Source organism: Zonotrichia leucophrys, chromosome 1 (genome assembly GCF_028769735.1).
Source record: "Zonotrichia leucophrys gambelii isolate GWCS_2022_RI chromosome 1, RI_Zleu_2.0, whole genome shotgun sequence".
Lineage (NCBI taxonomy): Eukaryota > Metazoa > Chordata > Aves > Passeriformes > Passerellidae > Zonotrichia > Zonotrichia leucophrys.
Window position 1 is genome coordinate 3,985,989 of NC_088169.1, and position 27,751 is coordinate 4,013,739.

The following is a 27,751-nucleotide window of genomic DNA, read 5'->3' on the forward strand; positions in this document are numbered from 1 at the left end:
TGAATTCTTTAAAGCTGACAGTGTTTGTAACCAAGACTTATTTCAATATGATCTCTGCTATAATTACTGCTGCATCTTTGCTTTCCCCTTCCCCTCAAATTTCCAGCTGCAGCTCCAAACTCTTTCCCATAGCTTTGGGATTGCCCCCAGCACGAAGTCGCCAGCTCCCCGTCCCTTCTCCCTTCTCAGCTGTCCCTTCCCCCTCTCCCAAATATTTCTCCAGCCCTGTCTCATTGGTGCACTACTCTCCCTTGCCTTTTTTGGGCTGCCACCCTGTCAATCTCACGCAATAAGGCCAGGGGCAGGTGCAAACCCCTTGCTCTGGCTCCTCTTACTGCCCAATCCTCGTCCCAAAATACCCCAAGAGCCAATGGAGTGGGAAAACCCGGGACCCCGAGGAGAGGGAGAGAGGGCAAAGCAGCCAGGCTGCAGGGGGGAGGGAGCATCCATTTAGCACCCGGCTTAGCCCAGGAGCTCAGGGACATTTTGGATTCCTCCAGGGATCGTGGTGACCCGTGGGTAGCAGGGCTGCTCTGCTGATTCACTCCCACCGCTGCCAGCATGGTGATCAAAGTGTTTGTGGCCACATCTTCGGGCTCTACAGCGGTAGGTGACACCTTTAACATCCTCCTGGGATCAGGGTGGGGAATTAGCCCAGGAAATGCCAGGAAAGAGCCTGCATGTGATGAAAAACCCACTGGAATTCTTAGCATTTTATTATTTTTATTCTGCCCTGACCACCTTATTCTTGAAAGTTGCTCAAGGTGTAGAGAATTCCTGTCTGTGTGAGCTTTTACAACATTTACATTTAAATTACCTGTCACTTCATAGATTTACTGATGTTTGGGAAATTATTTGCAATATATGTAAACGGAAGAAGGAAACAGTGGGTATTGTGTTTGTGCAAAAGCAACACTGGACTGTTTACAGAAGAAAATTAAGTGTTTGTTTTTAAAAGAGACTTTAGGACACTGCTCCTGCAAAGGGGGAACTCTGCCTAAGAAAGAACTTGGGAGCTGGATAAAGTTAAAAAAACTTATTTCCTAAGCTCCTTCTTTTCCTGGGTTTTGGGAGGTGTTTTGTTTACTTGGTGTTTTCTTTTTGGTTTTGTTTGTTTGTGGTTTTTTTGCTTGGGTTTTTCTGGGTTTTTTCTTGTTTGGTTTTTTGAGGAGGGTTTAATTGTTTCTGTTTGTTTGGGTTTTCGGGTTTTGTTTGTTGATGTTTGGTTGGGTTTTTTTAGTCTTTTTTGGGGAGGGGGGGTGTGTCTGTTGAAATGCTATACTGATGATTTTTAGCATTGAGATCTACTGCTGTAGCTGTCAGCAGAGAGTATCAGCTGAAGGGAAGGGCATGTGAATAGTAGGGAGGTTGGAAGTCCGTGGGAGGTGGGAACCGGGGAAGGACTGTTTCCTTTTATATCCAGTTCCCAGATGAGCTCAGGTTGCAGTTTTCCTTTGGCACTCCCTCCCTCGCCCTCCCAGCGACACGGCTAAACAAACTGGCTGGGGCTGGCACAGAGCTCCGACTACATCTCGATCTCCCTGACACCAGCTGCATTTCTTTAAGAAGATTCCAGAGTGGAAAAACTCCAAAAAAACCCCCCCCCATTTATGGGATCATCATCTGTAGGAAATGAACCAAGGGTCCTTTACCGAAGATCATTTCCTTCCTTGCTGAGGAAATTTGCACTTCTCCCACCAGCCTGTTCCTAAGCCTTACATTCTAAAATTACTACTGTTATTTAGCTTTTAAAATTTTTTTTAAAATAATAAAATTCAGATACAAGAGGAAAAAAACGAAGAGAAAGTTGGGAATTTCAGGTTTGGTAGCTTGCAATTTGTAATAAAACATTCACTTTATAAATTGCCATGTGCTGTGCATGGGCATTCTTCTTGCTCCTGTTTGGCCTGTTTTGATCTGAAGACTCCAAAAGAAAATGATGGAATCTTCACAGGGTGATATTCCTCTGTATTTGCTCCTTTCTGGTGTGATGGGTGTGTGTATATCTGCAGCAATCTCAGCATGTGGTCAGATCACTGATTCTGAACTGCAATGCCAAGTACACCTGGAGTAGTTTTCCACATTTTCTGATGAGTATGGATGGAAGGTATCCTTTCAACAAACCTTTCATGAGTTCCGGTATATATAAAAAAAATTCACCCACACAGAGGGTTAGCACAAACCTCAATATATCACTAAAATCCTATTAAATAGAAATTTTGTATCAAGCATGTACAGCTTTTCCTGAGAGGAATTAATTTAATCCCTAAACAGTGTAAATTGGGAGTTTAAATACTCCTATTAGTACTGGTGAACTCTTCAAATTTGGTGGCTGGTCCCATCAAATGCATGGTGCTGTTTTTGAATTCAGGATAAGATGGGCACAGCCCCTGGTGTAAATCAGCAGAGGATCATTGGCAAAGAATGAAAAATTCTCTATTTTATCTACTACATGGTGACCCTAGCCACTGCAAGTGGTTTTCATGTTAATAAACACTTTGTGCAAGTGAATGCAGTGAACCCAGTGACATTCTGGTGCTGTGAATCAGATGCAGGAGTGTTATAATTCACTGTGGTGCTGGGGCAAATCTGCAGTCTGTATTTTTCCCTTGATGCTTCAAAAATTTATTTTAAATATCTCCAGCTTTATTATCTTTCTGCTCCAGACTTAGCTGATATTGAACTATTCATTAAGGCAGGCAGAAGTGGAGACATTTATTTATAGCACTAAAAAGCACTAAATGCTTGGCTTGGAGCAAACAATAAAAAAAATAAAATAATGTTGCTGCTAGTCACAGGGGTGTTTAGAATTTAGAATCCTGCAAGATTCTGAATTGTGGGAGAAAGAGAATTCATGTCTCACAGAGGACTTCCTAGAGTCTTGCTTTCTGCTGCTTGTGGTTATGACACCTCTAAAATACTTCTATTTCCTGTGCTTTTGGTGACATTTAATGAACTTTCCCCCTTCAAATCATCATCAAAAGCAGCATAACCAGCAGGGCAAGGGATGGGATTGTGCCCCTGTGTCCCCTCAGGTGATTTCCCACCTGCAGAGCTGCCCCAGCCAGGGAGGAGCTGGAGCTGCTGCAGAGCCCAGAGGAGGCTCCAGGATGAGCAGAGGGATGGAGCAGCTCTGCTGGCAGGAAAGGCTGGCACAGCTGGCATTGCTCACCTGCACAGGAGAAGCTTTGGGCTGAGCTCAGGGCGGCCTTGCAGGGCCTGGAGGAGCCCCAGGAAAGCTGGAGAGAGACAATTGCCAGGGGATGCAGGGACAGCACACAGGGAATGGCCTTAAAATGAAGGAATAAAGGGTTAGATTAAATATTAAGAGTAAATTCTTCCTTGTGAGGGTGATAAGGCCCTGGCACAGGTTTCCCAGGGAATCTGTGGCTGCCCCTGGATCCCTGGAAATGGAAGGCTGGATGGGGCTTGGAGCAGCCTGGGACAGTGGAAGGTGTCCCTGCCATGGCAGGGGATGGAATGAATGATCTTTAAGGTCCCTTCCAACCCAAACCATTCTCTGATTCTGTCATCCAGCCTGGCCCTGAACACTTCCAGGGATGCTCAAGCCACAAACTCTCTGGCAATTCTTACACTCTAGCTAGATAACATTTATTTAAAACAAAAATTTTTATTATGATTTTAAGGAACTAGTAGCTAGGGGTGGTGCAACTCAAGCTTTGCTGAAAGAAAAACTGGCATTGCTGAAATAATATCCTGCTCATCACCACTTTCCAAGTAATCTATGCCCAAGTAATTTGAATTCTTCCCATGCCACCAGACAAGGGAGGGCACAAACAAGCCCCTGCAGTCTCATCCATTCTGGGAAAGTCTTTGCATGTCCTTTGTGTTGTTACACCCTGAATTTCCGTCTGTCAGTGCTGCTTCCTGGAGAGATTTTTTTGGTTGCCCACTTAGTGCCACCCACAACAAAGGTTTGCTTTGTGGTTTCACACTCGGTTGAGTCCCAAGTCTTTTGCTCTGCCTAAACCCCAGTGATGGTGAGCCCTAAGGCACAGCACATCCTCTTGTGAAAAATGCATGTATTTTATGATTGGCTTTTCACAAATATTCCAATGAATATTATATGTGTTGTGTTATAAAGTTATGCTGTATTAATTCTCTTAAGTCGTGTGTTAAATATAGTTTTAGGTTATAACAAAATGTTAAAATAGAAACGATGCTATGTAGGATACTTCTTTAAAGAAAGGACTTGCAGTGAGATAGCAGCCACAGGACACCTGAATCATTCAGAGAAAGAGAATTTATTGCTCCATTATCAGGAGAAATGAACTTCTTCCCCTCTCGAAGGTGTTGTCAGGATTCAGAGGAAGAAGTTGATGATGACCAGAGAGAATCCTGTGTTTGAATGGAATTTATGCACTATGTATGAGGTGTATGAATATGCAACAGGCTGTTGCTTTTAAGGGTTAATCCTCTGTTAGCAGGGGTCCTTTTCCAGGCTCGTGCTGCCCAGAAAAAGGTACCTGGACGTCTGTAACTCTTTGTTTCTATTGTCTCATATTGTCCTAATCCAAATTGTCCAAATTATTATTACTCTAATTGTATTACTATTTTGATAACCATTTTATTACTGTTAAACTTTTAAAATTTTCAAAACAAGTGACTGGCATTTTTCACACTCTGCTTTGTTTATCTCATTGTCATAGTCAGAAACTCCTTACCTTTTCCTTTAGCAGCATAATTCCATGAAACTTCACTGCTTTACCTCAGCATTCATTTTTTCAGGCAATATTTTGCTTTCAGGCCTGGTGCTGCCTGTGCATTATGAACGTCAAGCTGAAGAGAAATGAAGCCAAGTTTCAAAGTGAGAGCTTCCATAAGCAGGGGAGCACAGGATCTCTGGCTCCATGTCCATTATCTCCTCAGAGGCAGCGTCTGTCTGGAGCAGCAGCTATTCCAGGAGCCCTATCTCCTGCAGTGCCTGTGCCCACAGGGACAGGCTGAGCCTGCCCCTGCAGCTGCCAGCACTTGAGTGGCCTGGCTCTCAGAGCATGTGATGTTACCCCTGCTGCTGGCTCCTGCAGATTTTATTAACCATTTACACAAGCATTATCCTGCCACTTTCTCCAGTGAAATGTCCCTTGAGCAATCCTTTCTGCTGCCTGGATGTGTTCTGCAAATAACTCTGCAGCTAAATAGGCACTAATGAGATTGCTTCTGTTTAAAAAGAGAAAATAAGAATAGAAATAAGCAGCTTTGAACTCTGTCAGCTGAATGGCTTTTGACCACTTTGGATTAGTGTTTTCATTCAAAGTGATGCACTTTCTTTAGCTCACTGCAAACCTCTGTTGTTGTCACAAAAATGTACATAATTTTATGTTTGTTATTTTTTATTAGCAAGCCTGTGTATAGACAGATGCTTCTTTGTTTGTATAAGGAAAAGAAATTTTATCTACTCATGAGAATTCATCCTTTCAGGATAATAGGCTATCACTCTACTTCAGCTCTTCTGTTTTATTAGATTATGGAAATACATAATCCCTGACTTACTTCTCATCTCATTGCCTGTCCCTCTGATTTACACTAGCTTGGTGTCACTTTAATCTCAGGTGTTCAGATGTCTGACATATGGAGGATGTGGTTTCAAATCACAAGATACAAAAATTACCTTGATGCCTCATTCCAGCTGTGTCTGGTGGCAAGTTCTTTAAAAGCTGCATTCCTTTAGTAGGGAAAGTCAGTGAGTGTTACATTTTCAGAGTAAATGGATGGGTTATAAGCTCAGTGCCTGCACAGAACCAGCATCAGAGGGAATAAAAGGACCATGAGTGAATTTTAGGTGTCAGAGAAGCTGTGTGTAACAAGATTTATTTGTACATAACATGTTCTTTGTGGTCCAACTGGAATGTCATTCTGTAATTGGGGATTTATTTAAACACAGGAGCTCAGCTGTGCTGGATTTTCTTGAGCCTTAACTCATATTTATATATTATATCTCAAGGAGCAATGGCCATAAACTCAAACACAAGAAATTCCACCTCCACGTGAGGAAGAACTTTTTACACTGAGGGTGAAAAAGCACTGGAACAACTGCCCAGGGAAAACAAGGATTCCCCTTCTCTGGAGACATTCCAAACCCACCTGGACACTTTCCTGTGTCACCTGCTCCAGGTGACCCTGCCTTGGAAGATCCCTTCCAATCCCAACTACTGTGCGATTCTGATTCTGTGAAATTTATTTATACCTAACATTAAAGAACAGGGACAAGAGAAATGAGGTTCACAGAAAGCTGAATGTCACTTGGGTTGGGAGGAAGAAGGAGGATGTAACATGCTGAGGAAAACTTGTACATTTTCTGACCTTTGCTGGCTTGAGGCAGGATCACCATAGGTATCTGTACAGCACATTCCCAGATCTGGGAACACAGTAGGAGGCTTCCTGCTGAGCCTCATTTCTCAGCTGGAGCTGTCGCTGCATCCAGGGAGGAAAGAAGGAAGCTGGGGGGTGGGTGTGTGGTGGGAGGGATGGAGTGGCAGCACTCTGGGTGCTGACAGAAAGTGTTGAATCTCAGCTTCAAAAAGTTTGAGGGCTACTGGAGAAGTGAATCCCACTTCAGGAACTTCCAACTTTCAGGAAGATTTTTTTTCATGGAAAAAGAATTGGAACAGGCTGCCAGGGAGGTTTGGAGTCCCCATCCCTGGAGGTGTCCAAGGAATAACTGGATGTGACACTCAGAGCTCTGGGCTGGGGACAAAGTGGGATTAGCCAAAGGTTGCACTCAATGATCTTGGAGCCTTTTCCAACCTAAAACTTCTCCAAACTTGACAAACTTCCCTGAGTTCTTGTAACAGCAGTTGCTTTTAGAAAACCATTTTCATTTTAAAGAAGGAATGGTGTTCTCCCTCTCTCCTACCCAGATAAAAAAGAAGCAGCAAGAAGTTGTGGGCTTTTTAGAGGCCAACAAGATTGACTTCCAGCAAATGGACATAGCAGGAGATGAGGACAACAGGAAATGGATGAGAGAGAATGTCCCAGGTGAAAAAAAGCCTCAGAATGGAATTCCCCTCCCTCCACAGATCTTCAACGAGGAGCGGTACTGTGGGGTAAGAAGCTGTTGGGAAATTTCAATATTCCAGAGAGTGGTTTCTCACAGAAAGGGACTCTTTTCCATTAATAGGAAGTGTCAAACCAACTCCTTAAAACAATTTGAGATTCACTGTGAAAGAACAATTCTCAGGAAACAGTTTTTTAGTACAGAAAAGCAACAAAACAGATTTTTTTATTTTTGAAAGCAAAATATGAATGGAGGGAAAACTGCCTGGAGAAAGTTCTTGAAGTTTCAGTTAATTTTGATGAAGAGTGTTGATATTTTGTTTGTTTGGACTTATCAAGGACGTCAAGTAGATATCTGAGGTACCAGAGGCTCTTCTTTTTCCATTATATTATACAAATAAATAGGAATGTTTGTTTACTGGAATAGTTCTAGAATGTGGTTTGAATTAGTGGCATTATATTGCTTATTCAATAAATATCCAACCCTTCATAACAGCAACTGTAGCACTCATCAGATGCTTTTATATTTTCATATGTGCTTCTAACAGGTTCTTTCTCTTGAGACAGTTTGTTCAAAGCACAGAAAGATAATAATGTTCCAGCATGAATATTAGGACTGTGAATCAAAAGAGATAATCTGAGACCTTTTATTTTCTCCCAGTCTGGGTGGAAATGCCCAGTCTGGAAAGTGCTGAGATCTGCTGGCTGGAACGGACCTGCAAAGTGCTCTGGAATGCAGGGAACACAGTGAGCCTGGTTTGGAGTTACTGCACAAATCCAGTGTGAGCTCCTGCAAGGTTGTACTGGGATTTTCATGCCACTGAGTTTTCAGAATTAACTTCAGCGCTCTCAAAGCAAAAGTTCATAATATGAATATTGGAGTGCAGCTGTTTTCTCATTTTCTCATAGAATTCCTAAAAGAGGAGTTGGTGTGTTGGAGCTCATGTGCATTTCAGCATCCAATCTGCACCAATAAAAAGTATAATTTGATATATCTTACTCTGGATTTTGTGGCAGTCAGTGCTGCAATAAATATTTCTGACGTTCCTTGGAGAAGTATATAAGGAATTAAAGAATAATTGCCTTATAGAGTGTTGCAACTGGTCAGTCTTGACAGTAAATGATAAATACACAGTTTTTCCTGCATGTCTGAAGCTATTTCAGGAAGCCAAATAATCTACATATTGAAATAAATTCAAGTGAAGAAATACTCCTTTGCAAAAACACCTCCATGGGGAACGAAGTTGCAGCTACTGATTTAAAAACGGAATCAAATTTACAATTAGTCTAAAAGTCTCCAGAATTCTCATGTGCCCAGCTCTCAAAGCTCAGAGCTAATGATCCCAGTGGGTGCATAACAAAGCCTAATTTATGGCATCATTATTTCCAAATAAATAAGGTAATGAGATTCCTGTCAGTGCATGAGCCTTCCCCTTCTCCCCAGGGGAAGGTGCCTCGAGGGAGCTGCACAGGGAGTGGGTGTGGGCTGAGAACATGGCCAGGGGCTGCCAAACTGCTGCAAAATCCTCCCAAGTGACATGTTCTACCATCAAACCCTGGGGATTTGCATTCTGCCAGCAGAGCCATCCAGAAATCCAGAATTGTTTCAGGCTGGTTAATGTTTATCTGATGCATCTTCCCCTGTGTCCCACTCCTTTGGCCTCAGTCATTTTATTAAAAATATCCCTGAGGATTGCAAGGCTCTGTGTGACTCCAGTGCAGTATCTTGAATTCATGAAAGTCCTTTTAAAATATATTGCTCTCATCAGTTTTTAAGGGCCTCACTCTTGTGGCACCTAAAAACATTTAGATTTGTAGCCTGGCTAAATGCAGGCAGTTCATTCCCATTTCCTGCTATGCCCAAATCACCCTTTAGCTTCAACAGCCCAATCCAGTATATTTGTAAATGGGAATTGTATCCTCTATTAATCTTCATTTTGCTGAGCTAAACAAGTCAAGCTCTTTACACCTCTTTCATTTTTTTGTAAGATATTTTCCCTTCATCCTTCCTGCTAATTTTTATTTTCTCTGTTCACAGTCAGTCATTTTTTTATTTATTTTTTTAGATCAAATCTGTTACATTTCATTTTTCCCCATTCCTCTTTCTTGGTTCACTCTTTTCCCACATTTCCCTTCAATGGTCTTATCAGTTGTTCTTATCAATGTTTGGTTCCCATTCACACATGTGCACTGTGTACACATTACATCATGATGGCCTGGGAGATAAAAAGCCAAAATTAAATATTCCCTTTCTTAATCTGAGAAAGAGGAGTTTGGAGAGAGACATGACAACCTTCAACTATTTTAAGGGCTGTGGCAAAAAGTGAATTATTGGTCTGAATTCAGTATTGACCCTGCTTTGAGCTGGACGTTTGTCTAGGTGTTCTCCCGAGGTTTCTTCACACCTGAATTATCTAGGATTTTGTAAAATATGTTTTTGTAAAATGTGTTCTGCTCTACATCCACTGGAGGTGGGATGAGCTGTAAGGGAAGAAAATAACAGCAAAGAAAGTTCAATCAGACATCAGAAAATACATAGTTTTCAGGAGATCACTTCATTACCTCCTTAAAGGTGGGTCAGAAACAGTGGATCAGAGTGATGCAATGGTTCCTGCCTTGGAGGAATGGTCCTTTGGGACCTTGTCCAGTGTCCTCTTCTGCAGTTCAGTGAAATTTTTGGAGTGGTGGAAAGGAAAGGGGGACAGGTGAGGAGTCTTCTGTTTGTTCTAGAATAAAATGACATAATAAGAAAGCAAAACCCTCAGCACATCTGCTTTCCTGCTGTTACATTTTCTGAGTGACCATGAAGAGCTGCTCCACTCCACAGCTTGTACTGCAAAGTGGATGATTCTTACAGATGGATTTTTATAAAGATACACTGCCTGGGAGCAGCGTTTCCATGAGGTCAGAGAAGCATAAAACTATGAACCAGCTGATAAAATAGCTGAGATCTTATTTTTCTCCCAGATCTTTGGTATTGCCACTTGAAGAAATAGATTAGAAATTGATTCATTTTGTATGCCTGCCTACAGAACCAATTTCAAGTATCCATTCTAATCCAGCAGTGCTGGCAATTATGTCCTCATTTGATCTTTTTCTTAAGCTGCTTCTTTGCTCATGTCTAGACAGACGTCTGCATCTGTGTCACTTGCTAAATATACTGAGCACTCTGTTGCTCTTGTCCTTTCTTTTGCTTGACAAAAACCCTTAGAAAACTAAGAGAGAAAGGAGATGTAAACTTCTGGTTTTCTTTGTAAACTGAAGTCTCTGTTTTCTTCTGTAAACTGAAATCTGTAGAATAAAGTACCCTTGTGTGTACTTTAAAAAGCATCTCTGAATTATTAGGTAAGGCTTTTATTTGATGTTGGAATGTGCACTTGCAGTCCAGAGACCGTGTCCTTTGCTGCATCCAGAGCAGTGTGGGCAGAGGTGAGAGGGAGATTCTGTCCCTGTGTCCCCTCAGGTGATTTCCCAGCTGCAGAGCTGCCCCAGCGCAGGGAGGAGCTGGAGCTGCTGCAGAGCCCAGAGGAGGCTCCAGGATGAGCAGAGGGATGGAGCAGCTCTGCTGGCAGGAAAGGCTGGCACAGCTGGCATTGCTCACCTGCACAGGAGAAGCTTTGGGCTGAGCTCAGGGCGGCCTTGCAGGGCCTGGAGGAGCCCCAGGAAAGCTGGAGAGAGACAATTGCCAGGGGATGCAGGGACAGCACACAGGGAATGGCTTCACACTGAAGAGAGGAAGATGAGGTTAGATATTCAGAAGGAATTCCTTCCTGAGGGTAGTGATGCATTAGAAAAGGTTTCCCAGAGAAGTTTTGGCTGCCCCTGGATCCCTGGCAGTGCCCAAGGGCAGGCTGGACATTGGGGCTTGGAGCAGCCTGGGACAGTGGAAGGTGTCCCTGCCCAGGCTGGAATGAGATGATCTTTTGGTCCTGTTCCAACTCAGGCCATTTTATGATTCTATCATTTATGTAACTGCTAAAGTGAAATTTATGGAAATACAGGGACCTCTGGAGGTTTGTAGTCCAGCCTGCTACTCAGAGCAGGTTAGCTTTAAAGTTAGCTTATATTGTCTGGGGCTTTGGCCATCTGAATTCCAGAAGACTCCAGGGATGGTGTTTCCATGCTCTCTCTTCGTGCTCTGATCTGCGGCTGTACCTAGCACTGGGGGAAGAATTTTCTGCTGATGTCCACTTGACAAATTGCACCACTTAGACCATTTATGTCTTTTCATACAGATAAAATATAATTGCTTACCTGAAGTAAATTGCTCCTTATTTTTCTTACTGCCTGCCATGGGAACAGTTATCCTTAGTCATTCAGCAAATGGAGATGTGAACAAGTCACCATTAGTAAAGCATGGCTGCAAATACACCATAAAAACTATTCCATGATCACTGTGGGCTTTCCTTTATCTCTTATTTAACACATGACAGCTTCCTCCTCAGTGTGAGGAAATAAGTGACCTTCCATTTACTGTGAGATGTCATTGCACACTCCCTGTTGCCAGGGAGCCCCTGATATCACAGAAGATTATTCCCACTTCTGATAAGGACTTGTCTGGTCATTCATACATTTTACTTGTGTCCTCAGGACTGGTTATCTACAAGGCTTTGTGTTTCTGGAGGATTTTAGTACATTTGCCATGGGCTACTTTTCCTCAAAAAGTCCTATAAAATATCAAGTCCACTTCATGGCCTTTCCTTGTTGTTGTCTTCTCTTTGTTCCCCAGCTCTTGCCATGTCTTGTCATGGTTGGCTCAGGCTGCTTTGAGTAGGGAAATTTCCTGTGTTTGTGTGGCCATGTCAAATTCCAGCCCTTCAAATTGCAGAATATCCTCATTTTCTTGTTTGCTGAAAAAAAATCCATGATCCAATCCTTAATCCATGAGCAAGATGCAGACACTGCCGGTGTTGGATGAGAAGATGATCTGAGAAATGGGTGCCCTGGAGCAGCAGCAAGATGTGCTCCAGGGCTTCTCCCAGACAGAGCAGTTCCCCCTGGGTGTGACTGTGTGAAAGCCAATCTGCCCCTCAGTCTGAATTGGGCTATCATTTGTCCTGTCTGTAAAGCTCTTCCAAACTGCACTGAAATGTCATCAATTCCACTCTTGTTGGCATTAAAGTGACTTCAAACCATCCACTCCAGCCTTTCCAATAATTTATACTCTGGAAATACTAAAACAGCTCAATAAAACAGCTCAGCTCCTACCCTGGCTTTACAAACAAGTCTCAAGGATGATTCAGCACCTTATTATTTACAGGCTTCTATTCCTGGAGGTATTTGGGATTAGAGGAAGGATGATAACATGATCAAGGCAGCAGGGTAGGACTCAGCAGGACATGTTCAGTCTCCTGTCTCAGAGCTGGCTGGGATTCTGGGCCAATCACTTCTGACTGGAGATTCTGCTGGAACTTAAATATTTGTCGATTTTACCTGTGTAAGATGTGAGCTGTGAAGTTCTCAGTGACAAAAGTAGTGAGAGTAAAACTTCCTTAATTGATAAGAGTGTGCTGTAGAGGTGAAAGCAGTAAAGGGCATGCAAGCTGTAGCTGGCAGGATAGGAGGCATCCCTGGTCTTTTCAGTTCCATTTCCACTGAAAACAGGCATTTAATGTAATGATTTATAATTTCATTTCTGCAGTGCACAAGACATTTTGGCTGGTACATGGATATCAGAGAGAACAGCACAACCCTTCCCTAAGTTAGTCTGAAAATAACATCATTTTCTAACCAGACTGCCTTTCTCTAAAATGAAGTTTCCTTGTTACCATTTCACTCGAGCTATCATGTTGACTGTTGCCTTTTATTTGCCATAAAGAAGTTCCAGGGTATTTTGTGTCCTTACTCACAGCAAGTTTTATTTTAACATTTAAAGGGAATAGCTTTGCCTTAGAGTGTACAGCTGAGGCACAGTAAAATGAGACACTTAATTTTATCTGATTCTGCCATGGATGGGATATAATTAAAGTGTAAGTCTCTGGAGAGATTTGCTCATGTATTCATTTTGCCACTCTGTGTGAAACTCCCTTTATCTGTGTTTTCTTCCTGGGGCTTGGATAATGCAGACAGTTGTACAAATGCATGGTCATTCTCATCTATGTAGGATTTTCCTGGGCTGGGGATAACAAAACTTCCTTAATTTGCCTCTTCTCCTGTGCTTTTTGTTTGATTTTTGATACCAATTCTCTGTTGTTTGTTTGTTCCTTTCTTAGGATTTTGAATCCTTTTTCTCTGCCAAGGAAGAAAATATTATTTATTCGTTCCTGGGCCTTGCTCCTCCTCCAGGCACAAAGGTATGCACTTCTGCCCTTCCATGGGCATCATTTATTTGATTTTAATAAAAGATGAACACTGGCAGTGACTCAGCATGTCACTTAAGAGGCAGTGGCAAGCAATATGTTAGATGTTGGAGCAGCAAAGTGTTCTTAGGGGGGGAAAAAGTGGCTGCTTCAGTAAATAGTAGAAAATACTTCTTTCTTGCCTTCTTTCACTGCAGGCTCGTTACCATGGCTCCAGCTGATGGGTTTGTTGTTGTTGTTGACACAAAGAGTGTTTCATTATGTTCAGCTTTTAAGTGTTGCAGATTCCCTCACAGAATTTCTAGGTGGTGCTGATCACAAGAAACCTTTTCTAGCTCTTGAAAACATTGGGCAGGGCCAGTCCTGGTCCCCAGCACAGGGCTGGGATCAGACCCATCCCATCCTTCACTGGCACCATGGAACTCTCTCCCTCTCTCTGCAGGAGGAAAGGGCTCACCCAGCCCTTCTCCAAGTCCCTTTGGCAACTCTGCCTGTGGTTCTCCATCACATTTTGACAATGTTCTAATACATTTCTGGCAAAAGAAAAACATTTTATGTTGGGTTTTTTGGGTATTTTTTTCCCCTCTGGTGTTGTTTTTTACAGAAACCAATGTGTTTTTTTTCTTTATTACAATCTTCTTCTAATTAGAAGTTTTATAACTGAGACTGTTACAGCTTTGCTATCCTGAGCTCATAAAATATTGCCATCTTTAACGTGGGTGAGCCAACAAAAGAAATTAATCAAGAGAGTGACGAGCCAGAGCCACAGGAGAGCTCTGCTGCTTTGTGGTGACCTGGCTGAGGAAATGCCTTGGAGCAGGAGATCTGCCTTGGTCCAACTGCAGCAGCTTTGAGTGAAAAACACCATTGGAAATATTTCTTTATCATCTTCTGTAAAAGCAGAGGGAAAAAAAAGGAGCCTTTGCTAAGTGCTTTGAGAGCCTCAGCTGAAAACACACTCAGGGGTGTTTTAAATATCCCAGTTGTTATAAATGTCTTTGCCACTGAGGCCCTGCATGATAAGGAGAGTGATTTAAACTTTCTGCTTTAGCTGAGCCATCTCCCACCCAGGGAAATAAAAATGACTTGCCTACCTCACAAGGGTCTTGTGAGAATTCATTTAATTAACATCCACAAAGCCATGAAAGGCTTAAAGGACTGCAGGTATTACATATTATAGTCATTATAAAAGATATGTGGAGAAGCAGTGAGATAAAGAAAATTGCATTTTTCCACCTTCCCACTCCACAGATTATCTGCTTCTTCATGCAAGGTCCTGGTAGATTCCATATCTGTGAAGCAAAGTAACAATTTTTCAGAATTCATTCGTTCCCAGCTGTCAGCAGAGGCTATTACTGTTTCTACTTCGTGACAGCCTTGGAAATGTTGAAAATAATATGTTTGGTACATTCTGCTGGGCAGATTTGTTTGTCAGTGCCTTTGGTAGCAGGCAAGTCTTGTTTACAGTGATTAACTGCTGCCTTGGTGGTGGCTTCAGGCCAGGGAGCACAAATAAGTGAGAGTGTTTGTAAAGTCCCTGTGAAATGTGGAATTCTGACAGTCTCCCTTTCAGAGTCTATTCCTGTTTGTGACAGACACACACACTTCTTGCAGAGATGTTTCTCAGCATCTTCACTGCAGCAGAGGCTGCCCGCTTTGTCAAGAAAAGAATTCTCCTGCTCTGCTTCTGCTTCTCTTTCTGCTTCCCCCTCATCCTCTGCCAGCTCCACCTCAGATAAGCACAATGCACGGCTCGTGACACTGATTTCCAGCAGCATAAATCTGGAATTATAAATCAGGTGTGGAAGAGATGGTGATGGTGACACATATGTCAAGGTTTCCTATTAATCCCTTCTTAAAAAAATGTGTGGGTTTTGGGTTTTTGCTTTTCTGGAATGAAGAAGCAAACTATGAAGCATGGAATCACCACAAGGCAGTGAGCATTTTCTTTCTAGAGATTTTGACTGTGCTGAGACATGACAAAGATTAATATGAAGCTGATACCTGTTTGATACTTTTGTCTCAAAACATTCTATTTCTTTTTCCATCCATCTTTTGTCTCATACTGCACCAAGATTGGAGAAGTTCTTTACTGGCCATGGTGCTGTTTCACAGCACAATCCAACAGCATCCTGACCAGGACTGTTTTGAGCTTATTTTTTGAGCTTATTTCCTTCCATCTGAGGAAGCAGATGAAAATTTTGGGGCTCCCTCAACAAATTATAACTTACCAACAAAATACTTATAGTTAAATTTTTGCCAATTCATTTGCCAGTGCAAAATACACATTCAGTTCTGCAGATTCTCTAGATCTGTTGTTTCTATAAATTAGTATATTCTGTATATCAGAGTGCTTCATCCAGCCCAGGTAGGATCTGGAGCTGCTGCAGAGCCCAGAGGAGGCTCCAGGATGAGCAGAGGGATGGAGCAGCTCTGCTGGCAGGAAAGGCTGGCACAGCTGGCATTGCTCACCTGCACAGGAGAAGCTTTGGGCTGAGCTCAGGGCGGCCTTGCAGGGCCTGGAGGAGCCCCAGGAAAGCTGGAGAGAGACAATTGCCAGGGGATGCAAGGACAGCACACAGGGAATGGCTTCACACTGAAAAATTACAGATTCAGATCAGATTTTAGGAAAAAATTCCTCCCTGTGAGGGTGGGCAGGCCCTGGTCCAGGGTGCCCAGAGCAGCTGTGGCTGCCCCTGGATCCCTGGAAATGTCCAAGGCCAGGTGGGATGGGGCTCTGAGCACCCTGGGATAGTGGAGGTGTCCCTTTTCAGGCTGGGACAAGATGATCTTTAAGGTCCCTTTCAACCCAAATAATTCAGTGATTCTCTGATTCAGTGATTTTCTCATACCTAGTATATTTATGGCCTTAAAGGGTGCAATGTGCCCATAAAATTGAGTGACTTTACAGGAAACAAATCCATATTTGTGGTGCTTCAGCAAAAGTCTGTTAGCTCCCATCACACTCTCTCCTGTTCCGTCCTGACCACACAATGGTTTTTGTGTTTTCTAAAGCATCATTTAGCAGGGCTGAGCAGAACAGTTTTCTGTGCCTGAGAGAAGCAGCAGACGTGGTGCTTGTGTTAATAAGTAATTTAATTTATTAATACCAAACACCTCCTCACCTGATGGAATTCCTGGTCTGGATTAGTCCCAAACATGGTTCAGGGCAGGCTGAGATTTAAGACCCAAAGATCACTCAAATTTATGACAGATTTCTGAGAGATCCTGTTTAATCTTGGATTATTGGCCTGAGTAGTGATGTCCTAATAGGATACACATGTAGATCCGAGCTTTAATCAGTGTAGTTTGTATGTTTGAGGTCAGGTGTGTCAGTCTCAGCTGCCTCAAAAGTTGGGTGCATTTTTTTAAAGCTGGCACCACTTTTATGCTTAGTCTGACTCAGTGAACTCAGTGATTCATGTGATTTCAGGGTCTGTTTTCAAGTATTGTGCTTACTTGAAGCCTTAATCCCATGATTCTTGATCTTAATATCCAGAATCTTGATATCCCCAAATCTGTAGATACTCAAGCTTAAGTTAGTGGAAAAAGGCTTCTCCTAAATCTGCTTTGAATTACAAATTTGTGCTGTGTGCATTTTATTTAAAGAGAAAATGACCTGTCAGCCAATCTTTAGAAATGGTACTTCATTTTGAATTCGCTGAAAATGAAATTCTGTGTTTCTATGGAGAGCCAGTGTGGCAATGCTGTTCTGAATGTCAGAGTTCTCCATATAATTAACAAGAACTCTGTGTGTGTCTGTGTGTGTGTGTGTGTGTGTGTGTGTGTTCTGGCTGATAACATGCTGCTTCTAGAGTTTATTTCTCTCAGCTACAACTCTTTTTTGTGCCTTATGATCTAAGTATGTGATTCATCTGAGATGGATTCACACAAAAGGGTCATTTTAATTAGGGTGCTCTCTGTGGTTCTTATGTATTTTATGTCCCAGCCAAAAATCCTGAGTGTATGGATTTTAATGAAATGTTAATATTTGTGCTGAAAATAAATATTGAATCTATTTCAAGAGCAGGTTGGATGGGGCTCTGAACAACCAGGTCTGGTGTCCCTGCCCATGGCAAGGAGGTTGGAATGAGATGATCTTTAAGGTCCCTTCCAACCCCAATAATGATCAGTGATTCTATTAATTTAATTTTCATTAACACTGTCGTTTTCATGTAAGAAACTTCTGCAAAGAAAGTACCTCTAGGAAGTTTCCATTTCCTTAAGAAAATAATGTATTAACACAATGTTGCACAAGAGAATTTCAGTGTATGTTTGTGTTACTACATATTTCAATCTTCAAACATTTTTTGGCTTCTGGGAAAAAAAAAAAATAAACAACAAACCAAGCCAAACAAATGTCTCTGTAGATCTGTTTTTAATAACAATGCCACCAGCACCAGAGTGCAGTGAGCCCACAGTTTTATGTGCACTTGAAATGAGACGATATTGCCAGAAAAAGAAATTCTCTTTTCTCCCTCCTCCTTCCTCCGGCTCCTTCTGCTCCCCTCCAGCTGCTCATCCCTCTCCCCAGCATCCCCCACGTGCTGGCAGCAACCCTTGTGCAGCTGTGGGACAGAGTGTGAAAGTGCTGTGAGCTAGGAAAGTTTTGCTTTTTAAAGCTTTTCCATCTTGATCAGCTCCTGTTCCACTTCCAGAGGAAGGAGAGCTTAGGGACCTTTGTGCCCACTCTCCTTTCACTGCAAGGAACTTGGGTGTAAAACTGACTTTGGGTGTAAAACTGACTTTCCACAACTCAGGAGACAATTGCCAAAAGAGCACCAAGCCTTACAGGCAGTCAAGTTTCAGCAAAAACATCGAGCTGCTGTGATATCTGCTTCCTAACATTGCTGAGCTCCTTTCTGTCATTTCTGTCCCCATCCAGCAGAGATGTCAGCAGGAGCACATCTCTTATGTCCCACAGCACATCCTGGACAAAGATCCCTCAGCCAGCACTCAGCCAGCAGCTCTGGGGATAAAAGCCAGCCAGCCATGTCCTGTTCTGCAGAATGAGAGCACTGGCTGAGGAAATCATCATGGGGACACTGGAGAAGGATTGTGAAGTTTAAAGCACAGGGGAACATGAATGAGAGCTTCTGTTGAACCGTGGAGACAAATGAAATGATGGAAAAGCAGCAAACCCCAAAGCAAGCAGGGGGCTGAGCTGTAAGGGCTGGGTCACAGGGATGGGGAAGCAGTTTGTGCCCTCTCAGGGATGTGCTGCTCTTCCCAAAGCCTGTGGGACTCAGGATGGCACAGGACAGGACCTCCCCTGAGTGCCAGAGGAACCCACCCCAGATAACACCCATCAGAAGGGGTCAAATTTCCTTTTAATGCATAAGATCCTTTACCTCCCTACTACAAATCACTTCTGAAATCTCCCACTGATGATGATTAGAATTTTTCTTCACAGCCAGTTTGTACTCACTTTGCATCTCCCTCAGCACTCCTCCTTGTCCTATCCCTGTCTGATGTTTACTCTGATCTATTTTGGGAGTGCCACCATATCCCCTCACAGCATCACTTCCAACAGATTAAAGCAGTGAACTTTTTTTGTCCCCCTTTCATAAGAAAGGCTCTCCACTCCCTCAGATGTTCCTGGAGCCCTCTCTGCACCTGCTCCAGGCTGAGTTTCTCCTTTTTGAGCCTGAGTGACTGGGATGGCACAGAGCAATCCAGAGGAGGCTTTGCCTCACCTCATGCATGTGAGGATCACATTTTTAACCTTTTTTATTGTCACATCACCCTCAAGGCTCAGTTATCCCATGCTTACTTAAATACATCCATCTTTTTCTTCCTTGATGATCATTAACTGACAAGCTCCTAAAGTGCAATAGAAAAATCACTTTCTAATGTCTGATCCAGAACTGCCTGTCCCCAAAAAAGGTGACTTTGCACTTCATGCTCTTGCATTTCATCACATTTCTGCTGTGCCACTCGAGGCCTCCTTTTGTCTGACACAGTGTGGGAGCCACTGTGACCTTTCAGAGCCACCTGGCTGAAAGGACACCAGGATTTTTGTCAAACAAAGAACTTCCCAGGAGGTGCTTGGTTATGATGCTGGAATAAATGGGCTTGAGAGACTGATGTGGGAAGAGTTTCCTGGTGTTTTTAAGCAAGAAAGTTAAGAGACTAAATGTGAAATCCTTTATTACTTCTGTTTTCCTGGAGCTTTTGGATGATGTTTAATTGGAATTCATGCTGGTGGCAAAAGGGTTTTTTTTCCCCCTGAAACTCAGATGTGTCATCAGGGTGAACTTTGGTTTTTGTTGAACTTTGCAGAGGAAGGTTAGAGAACCTGCTAAGCTGAGAAGTGCTTGAATTCATGTTTTCCCCACACAAATCCCACCTGGTCAGCATGCCAGCAAGTGTTCTTTCCACAGGAGAAATACACCCCAAAAGGGGGAATTTTCATTTGAGAGCTGAAGCAAAAAAAGAAAAACACTTTCTCATAAATAAGAAACTCAAGAATTTTATGGAAATGAGTTGTTGATTATGTGCCCTGAAGCTGACCGTGAGTTCCCTTTTGCTGCCAGGAAACTGAAAAGTCAGAAGCCACAGAGGAGAAGTCAGAAGTCACAGAGGAGAAGTCAGAAGCCACAGAAGATCAATCTGATTCCAAGGATGAACAATCTGATGCCACGAAGGAAACTGAGGCACACACAGAAGACAAGGCAGAAGAAGGAGCTCCTGAAGAGGCTCAGCCTGACCAGACACCACCAGAAGGTCAACAGGTAATTTCTCCTTTCTCTTTGTGATCTGAGGGTTTTAGCTGTGCTAAGCACATAGAACATAAACCCACAAGGCCTCCTGGTGTGGCCCAGGGTGACTGATTGCAAAGTGTCTTTTGGATGTGCTTTCTTTGATATCAGGATGATGTCAAACCTGAATAAAACTCCAGGGAACTTTGTTCTGATTCTTGAATATCAGCAGCTGCCTTTTGCCACTTGTTACCACAAGCTTTTTATTTTATTTTGATGGTTATTGGGAACCAGAGTCTAGTTATGGAGGGTAATTTAGGACTAGACATCTGAGTCCTGCCTGGATAAAAAACCAAATTGCTGCTCTCAATGGCAGCAAGTGCAGCGCTCATAAATCTGGCTGTAAATGTTTGCTGCAGATCTGACAGGGACTTCTCCAGGCCTTGCAGAATCCCCTGGAGGAAAGGAGAAAGGGAGGCCAATGTTTTCCTTGCTGTCTGCTCCTGCTCTGGCACTCCAGATCTCAAAGTGCAGCTCAGGGTGTCCTTTAAGGGCGGCTTTATTTGGGTGCTGACTCTTCCCAGGGAGTCAGGCCTGCTTCTCAGGTTCTTCTGTGTTTGGAGATCAGATGGTCCCTGGGGAACATCCAGCACAAATGCATCATCTCTTACATCAAAGATCAGAATAAATGGAGTTTGGGGTGTTTTTTTTGTCATCTAGCTGCAATATTCCTCCAGAGGAAACATCTCTGTGTAGGCCTTTCCCCACTGCCCTTTTTAATAGTGGCTGATCTGGTCACTGCTGGGCTGGAAAAGCCCCTTTTACACAGCCTCAGGCACATCTCAGCCACTGGGAAGTCCCACTCATCATTTCAAAACACTGATGAGGACAGACAGTCCTCAGTGGGAACTAAATTCCTCCTTAAGGAAAATTATGTCCAAGCACTTTTCATGTTGCTGTGAATTTCAGCTGGCAGGTGAGTGCCATCAAACTCCTTTTTTTGGCTCATAAAAGGAGCCAAAAGTGCTGCCTGGCTTGGGTGCCTTGCCCTTCTGGCTGGCATTCTGCTTTAATGCTTTTCAAATGAGAGCAGAATGTTGGAATTTATCTGCAAATGTGTCAGGCAGCTGTGGAGGAGAGGCTTTGCACTGACATCATGCAGCACCACTCCTATGCAACCAGCACCTTGCTCCACTTCTCACAGAAACGATTGGAGTTAAAAGTGGAAAATATAGATTTCTTTGTAGTTTTTCAGGGAGGGGAGAGGCAGAGGAGAGAGCACAGAAAACACTTTTTGCCCTGTTCCACCACCCACTTCTCGTGTCACCCAGGACAAATCACTTCAGTGCTGTGGCATCTGCCTGCCTTGCTATAGTTCATCCCAATTATCACTTCTGTTGGGATGGCATGAATCATTCTGTAGGAATTCTGCTGTTCTCACTCACTACAGACAGCACACAGAGGACAGGGTTAGATGAGAAGAGCAGCTCTGAGGCAGCTACAGTGAGATGAATTCCGCCTTTTGTCTCTGTATCTCATTTTTTGCTTGTAAAAGAAAGTAAAAATACCATTTCCAAACCTGAGCAGGGTTTGATGAAAGCAAAGATGCTCAAAGACTGCCAGGTTCCATCAGAGCATCTCCACTGGATGTTAAGTCCTGAAGGATAGAGGTATTTTCAACACAAACATTTGAAAGATGGCAGTTTTATGTTCCATGGCTGAGTTAATATTCCAGCGGGAATTCAGTGCTGGAATTTTGGCCTTATTTAGCACTGCTCCAAACCCCCTCCAAAATGACTCCCATTTGTGGGGTGTAACCAAGCCAGCTTTTCTCCAGTGGCTTTGCAGGAGAAATGTCAGCGCTGTGGAAAATTCTGGAAGTCACCTCAGCCTTCACCAGTGAGAAACCAGAACAAACTGGGGCTGGCTCAGCCCTGGGGCTGCAGGGAGGCTCCAGGTTTCAGGAGGCTCCTCCAGAGCTCAGCAGCAGGGGATGTTCAGTGTGGAGCTCTCTCCAAATCCTGCTGCTGCTCCTGGGAGATGCAGAAATGCAGAAACTCCAGGGTTTTGCCTGCATGGATGCAGTGCCTCCCATTCCTGCTTTGTCTCCTTTGGTTTGGAGTTTCTTGAAGAGAAGACTGAGCTCCAGCCCACATGGAGCCTGCTGGTCACTCCATGTGCTGGTGATAAATTTTCTGTGGTTTCACTGTGATTTTGACTTCAGATTTAAGCTTGGAGGTTCGGGTATTTTTTAAGTGGTGTCCCAGTTAAATCAGTTTTCAGTACAGATTAGGCTCCCTTCAGGGCAAAATTATTTTAGAAACATGTTCAAAAATCATGTTATAATGCAAGTCTGTATCCTGTCTCAGCAATTCCCCAGGCCATATTTAAACCTTGGCACTGCAGCTCACTCCCTTAAGTCATTCCATGAGAACTCAAATTAACCCCTCAGCCTTCTGTGTGGCACCGTGACATTTGCCTCTTGTCTTTGGGATTTTGAGTAGGATTGGCTCTTTCCCCCATAGCCAGCTTAGGATCTAACATTAAATTCTATTCATTTTTTTTTTCTTTTTTATCTCTCTCATCACTTCTGCTCAATCTACAGTCTAAAACCAGCTTGTATTATTTTTTATTCCCTGTTGAGCCAAGGCATCTGTTGCAGCCTACAACACTTAACAGAATCACAAGCCAGATTCTGAATGATGATATATAGCATGGATAAGACTCTCTATAATTCTGATTATACTTGCATTTTGTAGACCAGCTAATTACCAAAAAAACCCACAAAAACTCCACCTGAACAAGGAAATAAAACCCAGCTCCAAATCTTTGCTTGCCAATGAAGCAGTTTTGATTGGAAGTAACTGAGGAAAAGGGAGCTCAATTTAATGATTTTATAGTCCTTTTCCAATATAAAAGTTAAGCTTGAATGTGCTTTGTGAGTTAATTTGGAGGACATTATCTCCAAATGAATCCAGTGAATTCCACATAATTTTCCTAAATTCAGTGTTTAACTTCTGCTGTGTTTACCCTGTCTCATTTCTGATATTCTTTCTTTAATTTATCTTTTTAATGTTTACTTTTGTATCTCTTTTGTAGGAAGGCGAGGAAGAGCATGCAGCAATAGGGGTATAGTACACCTGGATATTTTATTATCATCTTTTGTTTGTGTGTATTTAATTCCTTTTCAGTCCTTTTGCTTCACTCAAAAGCTGGGAAATTCTTATTCATGACAGTAAACACACCACAGTCATATTCTGCTAGAGATAATGATTGGTCCTGTTGTGGTGTTATTGACTGGGGACAAAGATGGGCCTTTAATCATTAAAAGCTGTAAATGGAAGGGAAATTGTCTGTCACAGAGCCTTCAGTAAAATTTGCCAAGGACTCCCATGACAAGTCCATCTTTGATAATCACTGATTGACACCATGCTGTGATTGCATTTTCAGTGTGAAAACTCATTCTGACAATTTAGGCAGCTCTGCCCATAAAGGAGATATTTCCCTCGTGAGAATTTCTAACAGCCAGGTGCAAATCCTCAAACACTTCTCTGCTTTGCCCAAACCTCCAGGACCACCCAGTGCCACCCCAGCCCCACCAGCACCACCCCAATCCCTGTCCCCAAGGCCACATCCAGACTGCTCTGGGACATTTCAGTGACTCCAAACCTCCCTGGGCAGCTCAGCCCAAGGCCTGACCACTCTGCCAGGGAAATTTTCTGTGCCAATCTCCAACCTGAGCCTGCCCTGGTGCCATTTGAAGCCATTTCCTCTCATTTTTAACCTGCCCTCCTGTCAGGAGCTGTGCAGATCAATGAGGTCCGCCCTGAGCCTCCTTTGCTCCAGGCTGAACCTCCCCAGCTCCCTCAGCTGCTCCTCCCAGGATTTGTTTTCCTGGCCCCAAAGCTCCTGGAGCCATCAGCAGAGTGCAGAGAGGCTGCTGAGGGTCACCAAGCCTGGTTAGTGCTACCCTGGCACCACGAACTAAAGCTTCAAGCAAGAGAAAGAACCTTTTTTTTCCCCCTGTAAAGTTAATTGACTTGAATTTTGGATGGAGACTGGTAATATTTGAAAGATTTGGCTTGTGTGTGTGCTCTCCTGGCCCTGTGTCAGAGTTCTGATGAGATAAAAAAGGCACCTTTCCTGAGGGAAAATGCCCAGAGAGGCAATACTCCTTTGGCATAAGAACTTCTAATCCACAGATGTTTGTATTGCATTTCTGGTTTTGCAGAATGATTCTTTAGTGCAATGTTTTTCCTGAAAAACAGCTGAAACCAGGAATCTGATTGCAGCAGCTCCATTCCCAAGCAGGTATTTAAGCAGGATTTCACCTCAGCAACTCAGGTGTGACTCCTGCACAGACAGGAGGTGCCTGGGAGGAAAACCAAAAATCTGTGCTTGTATATGACCTGCAGTCCTGGCTGAAAGCTCATTCTTGATTCTTTGATTGGTTATTTGATCATGCCAGGAAGAAATTCACATCACTTTTGCAGTCCAAGCAGTTTGTGAAGGGGTGGCAGATTGAGTTAAAGCTGATTTATGCACCTGGGAGTGCCTTTGGACAGGAGATGGCTGGAAGAGGAGCAGAGGAGTCCTCAAAGCAATTTCCAGCTGTTTTTCAGAGCAGAGCTTCATTTACGGTAGAAAGAGAATAAGCAGAGATTGTTGTCTGTGTCACACAAATTCCAGCTTTCAGATAAGTGTTGATTGAAGCAAAGGGCTGTTGTCTTTCAATTGTGTCATTTCTCCTGCATAAAAGAGAGAAATAAGAACTTCAGAGATAGAAACCAGGTTATATTATCTGATTCCAGGTGATTTTTAGATCATCCAGGAGTCTAGTGCCTGTGCTATGAATCTCTAGTTGTTTACTGCTTCAGGAAAGTGTATGATTAAAAATACTGAACTTTTTGTCACATTTACACATATTTCATATTCTTATTTTGATTTTAAGCACCTATATGCAGCTTAACCATGTGTTCTAACCTAAGAGGGTTTTTATATTCCAGCTCTAGACATTAATTCTGTTTTTGAATCTCAAATGCATTTACTAGAAACAGAACAGTTGTAAAAGCAGAGCTTTGCATTTCAAGACTGTTTATTTTTTTTTTCTTTCAATTCCTATATGGTAACTACAAATATTTTCTATTAAATAACAAAGGAAGAAGAAGACAAGCAAGGAGAGGGAGAAGAAAAGGAAGAGGTGGAGGAGCAGGAAGAATCTTAGTACAGCTCCCTGTGGCACAATATTTCTTGAACAGGTTTTCAGGTAAATATTGAGACATCAAGCACAGTTTCTAAATACCCTTAAAGTAACATAAATCAGCAATTTTTTAAATTATTGTTGTGGATGGGCGAAGTTTCCATGCACAAAGTACCCAGCTGATGAGTCAAAAGTAGATTTAGCTGTTGTAGCTTGTCTTTCACATGGAATAAGATTTCATCCCTCTCCTCTCTTACTCAGCTACTGATTCCACTGCAGCTTTTAGGAGCTCTATGCCTCACATGAATTCCTCTCTCAAATTTAGTTGAAAACTTAAAATAATGGTATGAAAGAGGAACCTGAGGAGAAATATGACTCAGTATAAAATTACTGAAAATAGTCCAAACTTACAACCTCAAAAGAGGAAGCACCTGGCAGGGTTTGTCCTGTATAGATGTGTGAGCACACCAGCACTGCTCAAGTTCTGTCAGCATGTGCTTTCTAATCTTAATTTTCAGGTTTTGAGGTTTTCTCCTTCCTCTGTCCCTCCTCCCCTGCACTGAAATAGAGATGAGAAAATCACTTACTGGGGAGAAACTCAAACTTACAAGAGAGTTGGAATTTCCAGCAGATTTTCCATTGGATGATGGGACTTCGCCTGATCACAGACACAAAATGCTCTTTTAGGATCCATAGAATCATGGAATGGTTTGGGTTGGAAAAGACCCTAAAGATGATCCAGTCCCACCCCCTGCCATGGGAAGGGACACCTTCCACTGTCCCAGGGAGCTCCAAGCCCCATCCAGCCCGTCCTGGGCTGGATTCCCAGCTGACTCACACTCTGAGGTAGCTGCCAAAGGCTTCACCAGCCAGGTGCAGGTGGGATTTCCCAGCACCTCAGCAGGGCAGGAAATCCATCACTTCTTTCATGCTGCCTCTCCCAAATCCGGCTTCATCTGTTGCAGGGGGATTAATTCATCACAGCCTTGTCAAGAGTTCAGATCTGTGACTTCACAGAAGTGCTGAGTTCTAATTGAATTTTTCTTTGTTTTTGTTCAGGAAGCACCAGCTGGAGCCACCCCGCCAAAGAAAAGAAAATCCCTTTCTCAAGCAAAGCACCACCACCTTTAGTGCCTGTGTGAACACAAAAACACAAACAGAACACAGCCACCACCCTGTCCCACCTGTAACCTTTATATATATATTTGGTATTCCAGTTGCTTGTTTAAATGGATCTGCTGTCTGACAGCTGGTATTTCAGTCAATTGTTGTGTGTTGGGATAGTTTTGTCCATGTCACATTTAGATTGTGAGCTCTCCAGGGCAGGAACCACGTCTGTCTCCATGTCCAAACACTGCCAAGCACGTTGCTGCCACTCAGCAGCACTCACACCCCTGTGACTTCAGAGGAAAAGAAATTCAGCACTGAAAACTGCAAAGAGGCTTCCTGTACACAAGCCATGTGAGTCACTTCTCCCTCAGCTGGCTTTTGAAAATGATTGAGATTCCCATTGTGCAGCAGTTGAAATAAATGTGTTTTCTGTCGTATCTGCTCTTTGTCTGCAAAAGCATTAATTTCACACTCTGCAGATGTTTTCTCCATCTTTAGGGTTGTGGGCTGTACAAAGCTATGGAGTCATAGAATCATGGAATGGTTTGGTTTGGAAGGGACCTTAAAGATCATCCAGTTTCCCCTATCTGAGGTTGCTCAGAGCTCCATCCAACCTGGCCTTGGACATTTCCAGGGATCCAGGGACATTTGACTTTAGCAGCTGCATAAATGATAGAATCACTAAATGGCCTGAATTGAAATGGGACCATAAAGATCATCTCATTCCAGCCTGGGCAGGGACACCTTCCACTGTCCCAGGTTTCTCCAAGCTCCAGCGTCCAACCTGGCCTTGGACATTTCCAGGGATCCAAGGGCAGCCAAAACTTCTCTGGACAACCTCTGCCAGGGCCTCGGCACTCTCACAGGGAAAAATTTCCTCCTGATATCTCATCTAACCCTGCCCTCTGGCACTGGGAGCCATTCCCTGTGTGCTGTCCCTGCATCCCCTGGCAATTGTCTCTCTCCAGCTTTCCTGGGGCTCCTCCAGGCCCTGCAAGGCCGCCCTGAGCTCAGCCCAAAGCTTCTCCTGTGCAGGTGAGCAATGCCAGCTGTGCCAGCCTTTCCTGCCAGCAGAGCTGCTCCATCCTCTGCTCATCCTGGAGCCTCCTCTGGGCTCTCTGCAGCAGCTCCAGCTCCTTCCAAAAGCATCAGCCCAAGGTGCAGCAGTGGCCAAGACCCAGGGAAATGCTCTGTCAGCAGGATGGCAGGGCTTTGCAGCCATACAGACCTGGCTGTGATGAACAGGCTGTGCAGTCTGGTCTCAGGGAAGACCTGGGGATGTGAGAAATACAGAGAGAACAGCAGCTGGAGGGGAGGAAACAGCTGCTCCATGAGGAGGCTGAAAAGACTTTTCAATTTGGAGAGGAAGCCAAGGAAGCTACAAAAAATCATAAAGATGAATGCAGAAGAGTGAGTCAGAAAAT

General features: G+C 43.3%; 1 protein-coding gene across 1 annotated transcript; it reads left to right on the plus strand.

Moving 5' to 3' along the window:
- The first annotated feature begins 319 nt into the window (after positions 1-319).
- On the plus strand, positions 320-26,764 carry SH3BGR (SH3 domain binding glutamate rich protein). The gene is made up of 7 exons (XM_064705417.1): positions 320-606; positions 6,882-7,067; positions 13,230-13,310; positions 19,853-20,050; positions 23,117-23,146; positions 25,176-25,283; positions 26,277-26,764. The coding sequence occupies exons 1-6, from the start codon at positions 562-564 to the stop codon at positions 25,239-25,241; spliced, it is 606 nt and encodes a 201-aa protein (XP_064561487.1). The 5' UTR covers positions 320-561; the 3' UTR covers positions 25,242-25,283; positions 26,277-26,764.
- Positions 26,765-27,751: the final 987 nt, after the last annotated feature.

What these genes read in the sequence shown, in the direction of transcription:
- SH3BGR (XM_064705417.1), top strand. Translation starts at nt 562, where the DNA reads ATGGTGATCAAAGTGTTTGTGGCCACATCTTCGGGCTCTACAGCG. An exon ending in CTCCTCCTCCAGGCACAAAG is followed by an intron (nt 13,311 to 19,852) that starts GTATGCACTTCT and finishes TTTTGCTGCCAG; the next exon opens with GAAACTGAAAAGTCAGAAGC. An exon ending in AAGAGCATGCAGCAATAGGG is followed by an intron (nt 23,147 to 25,175) that starts GTATAGTACACC and finishes TAAATAACAAAG; the next exon opens with GAAGAAGAAGACAAGCAAGG.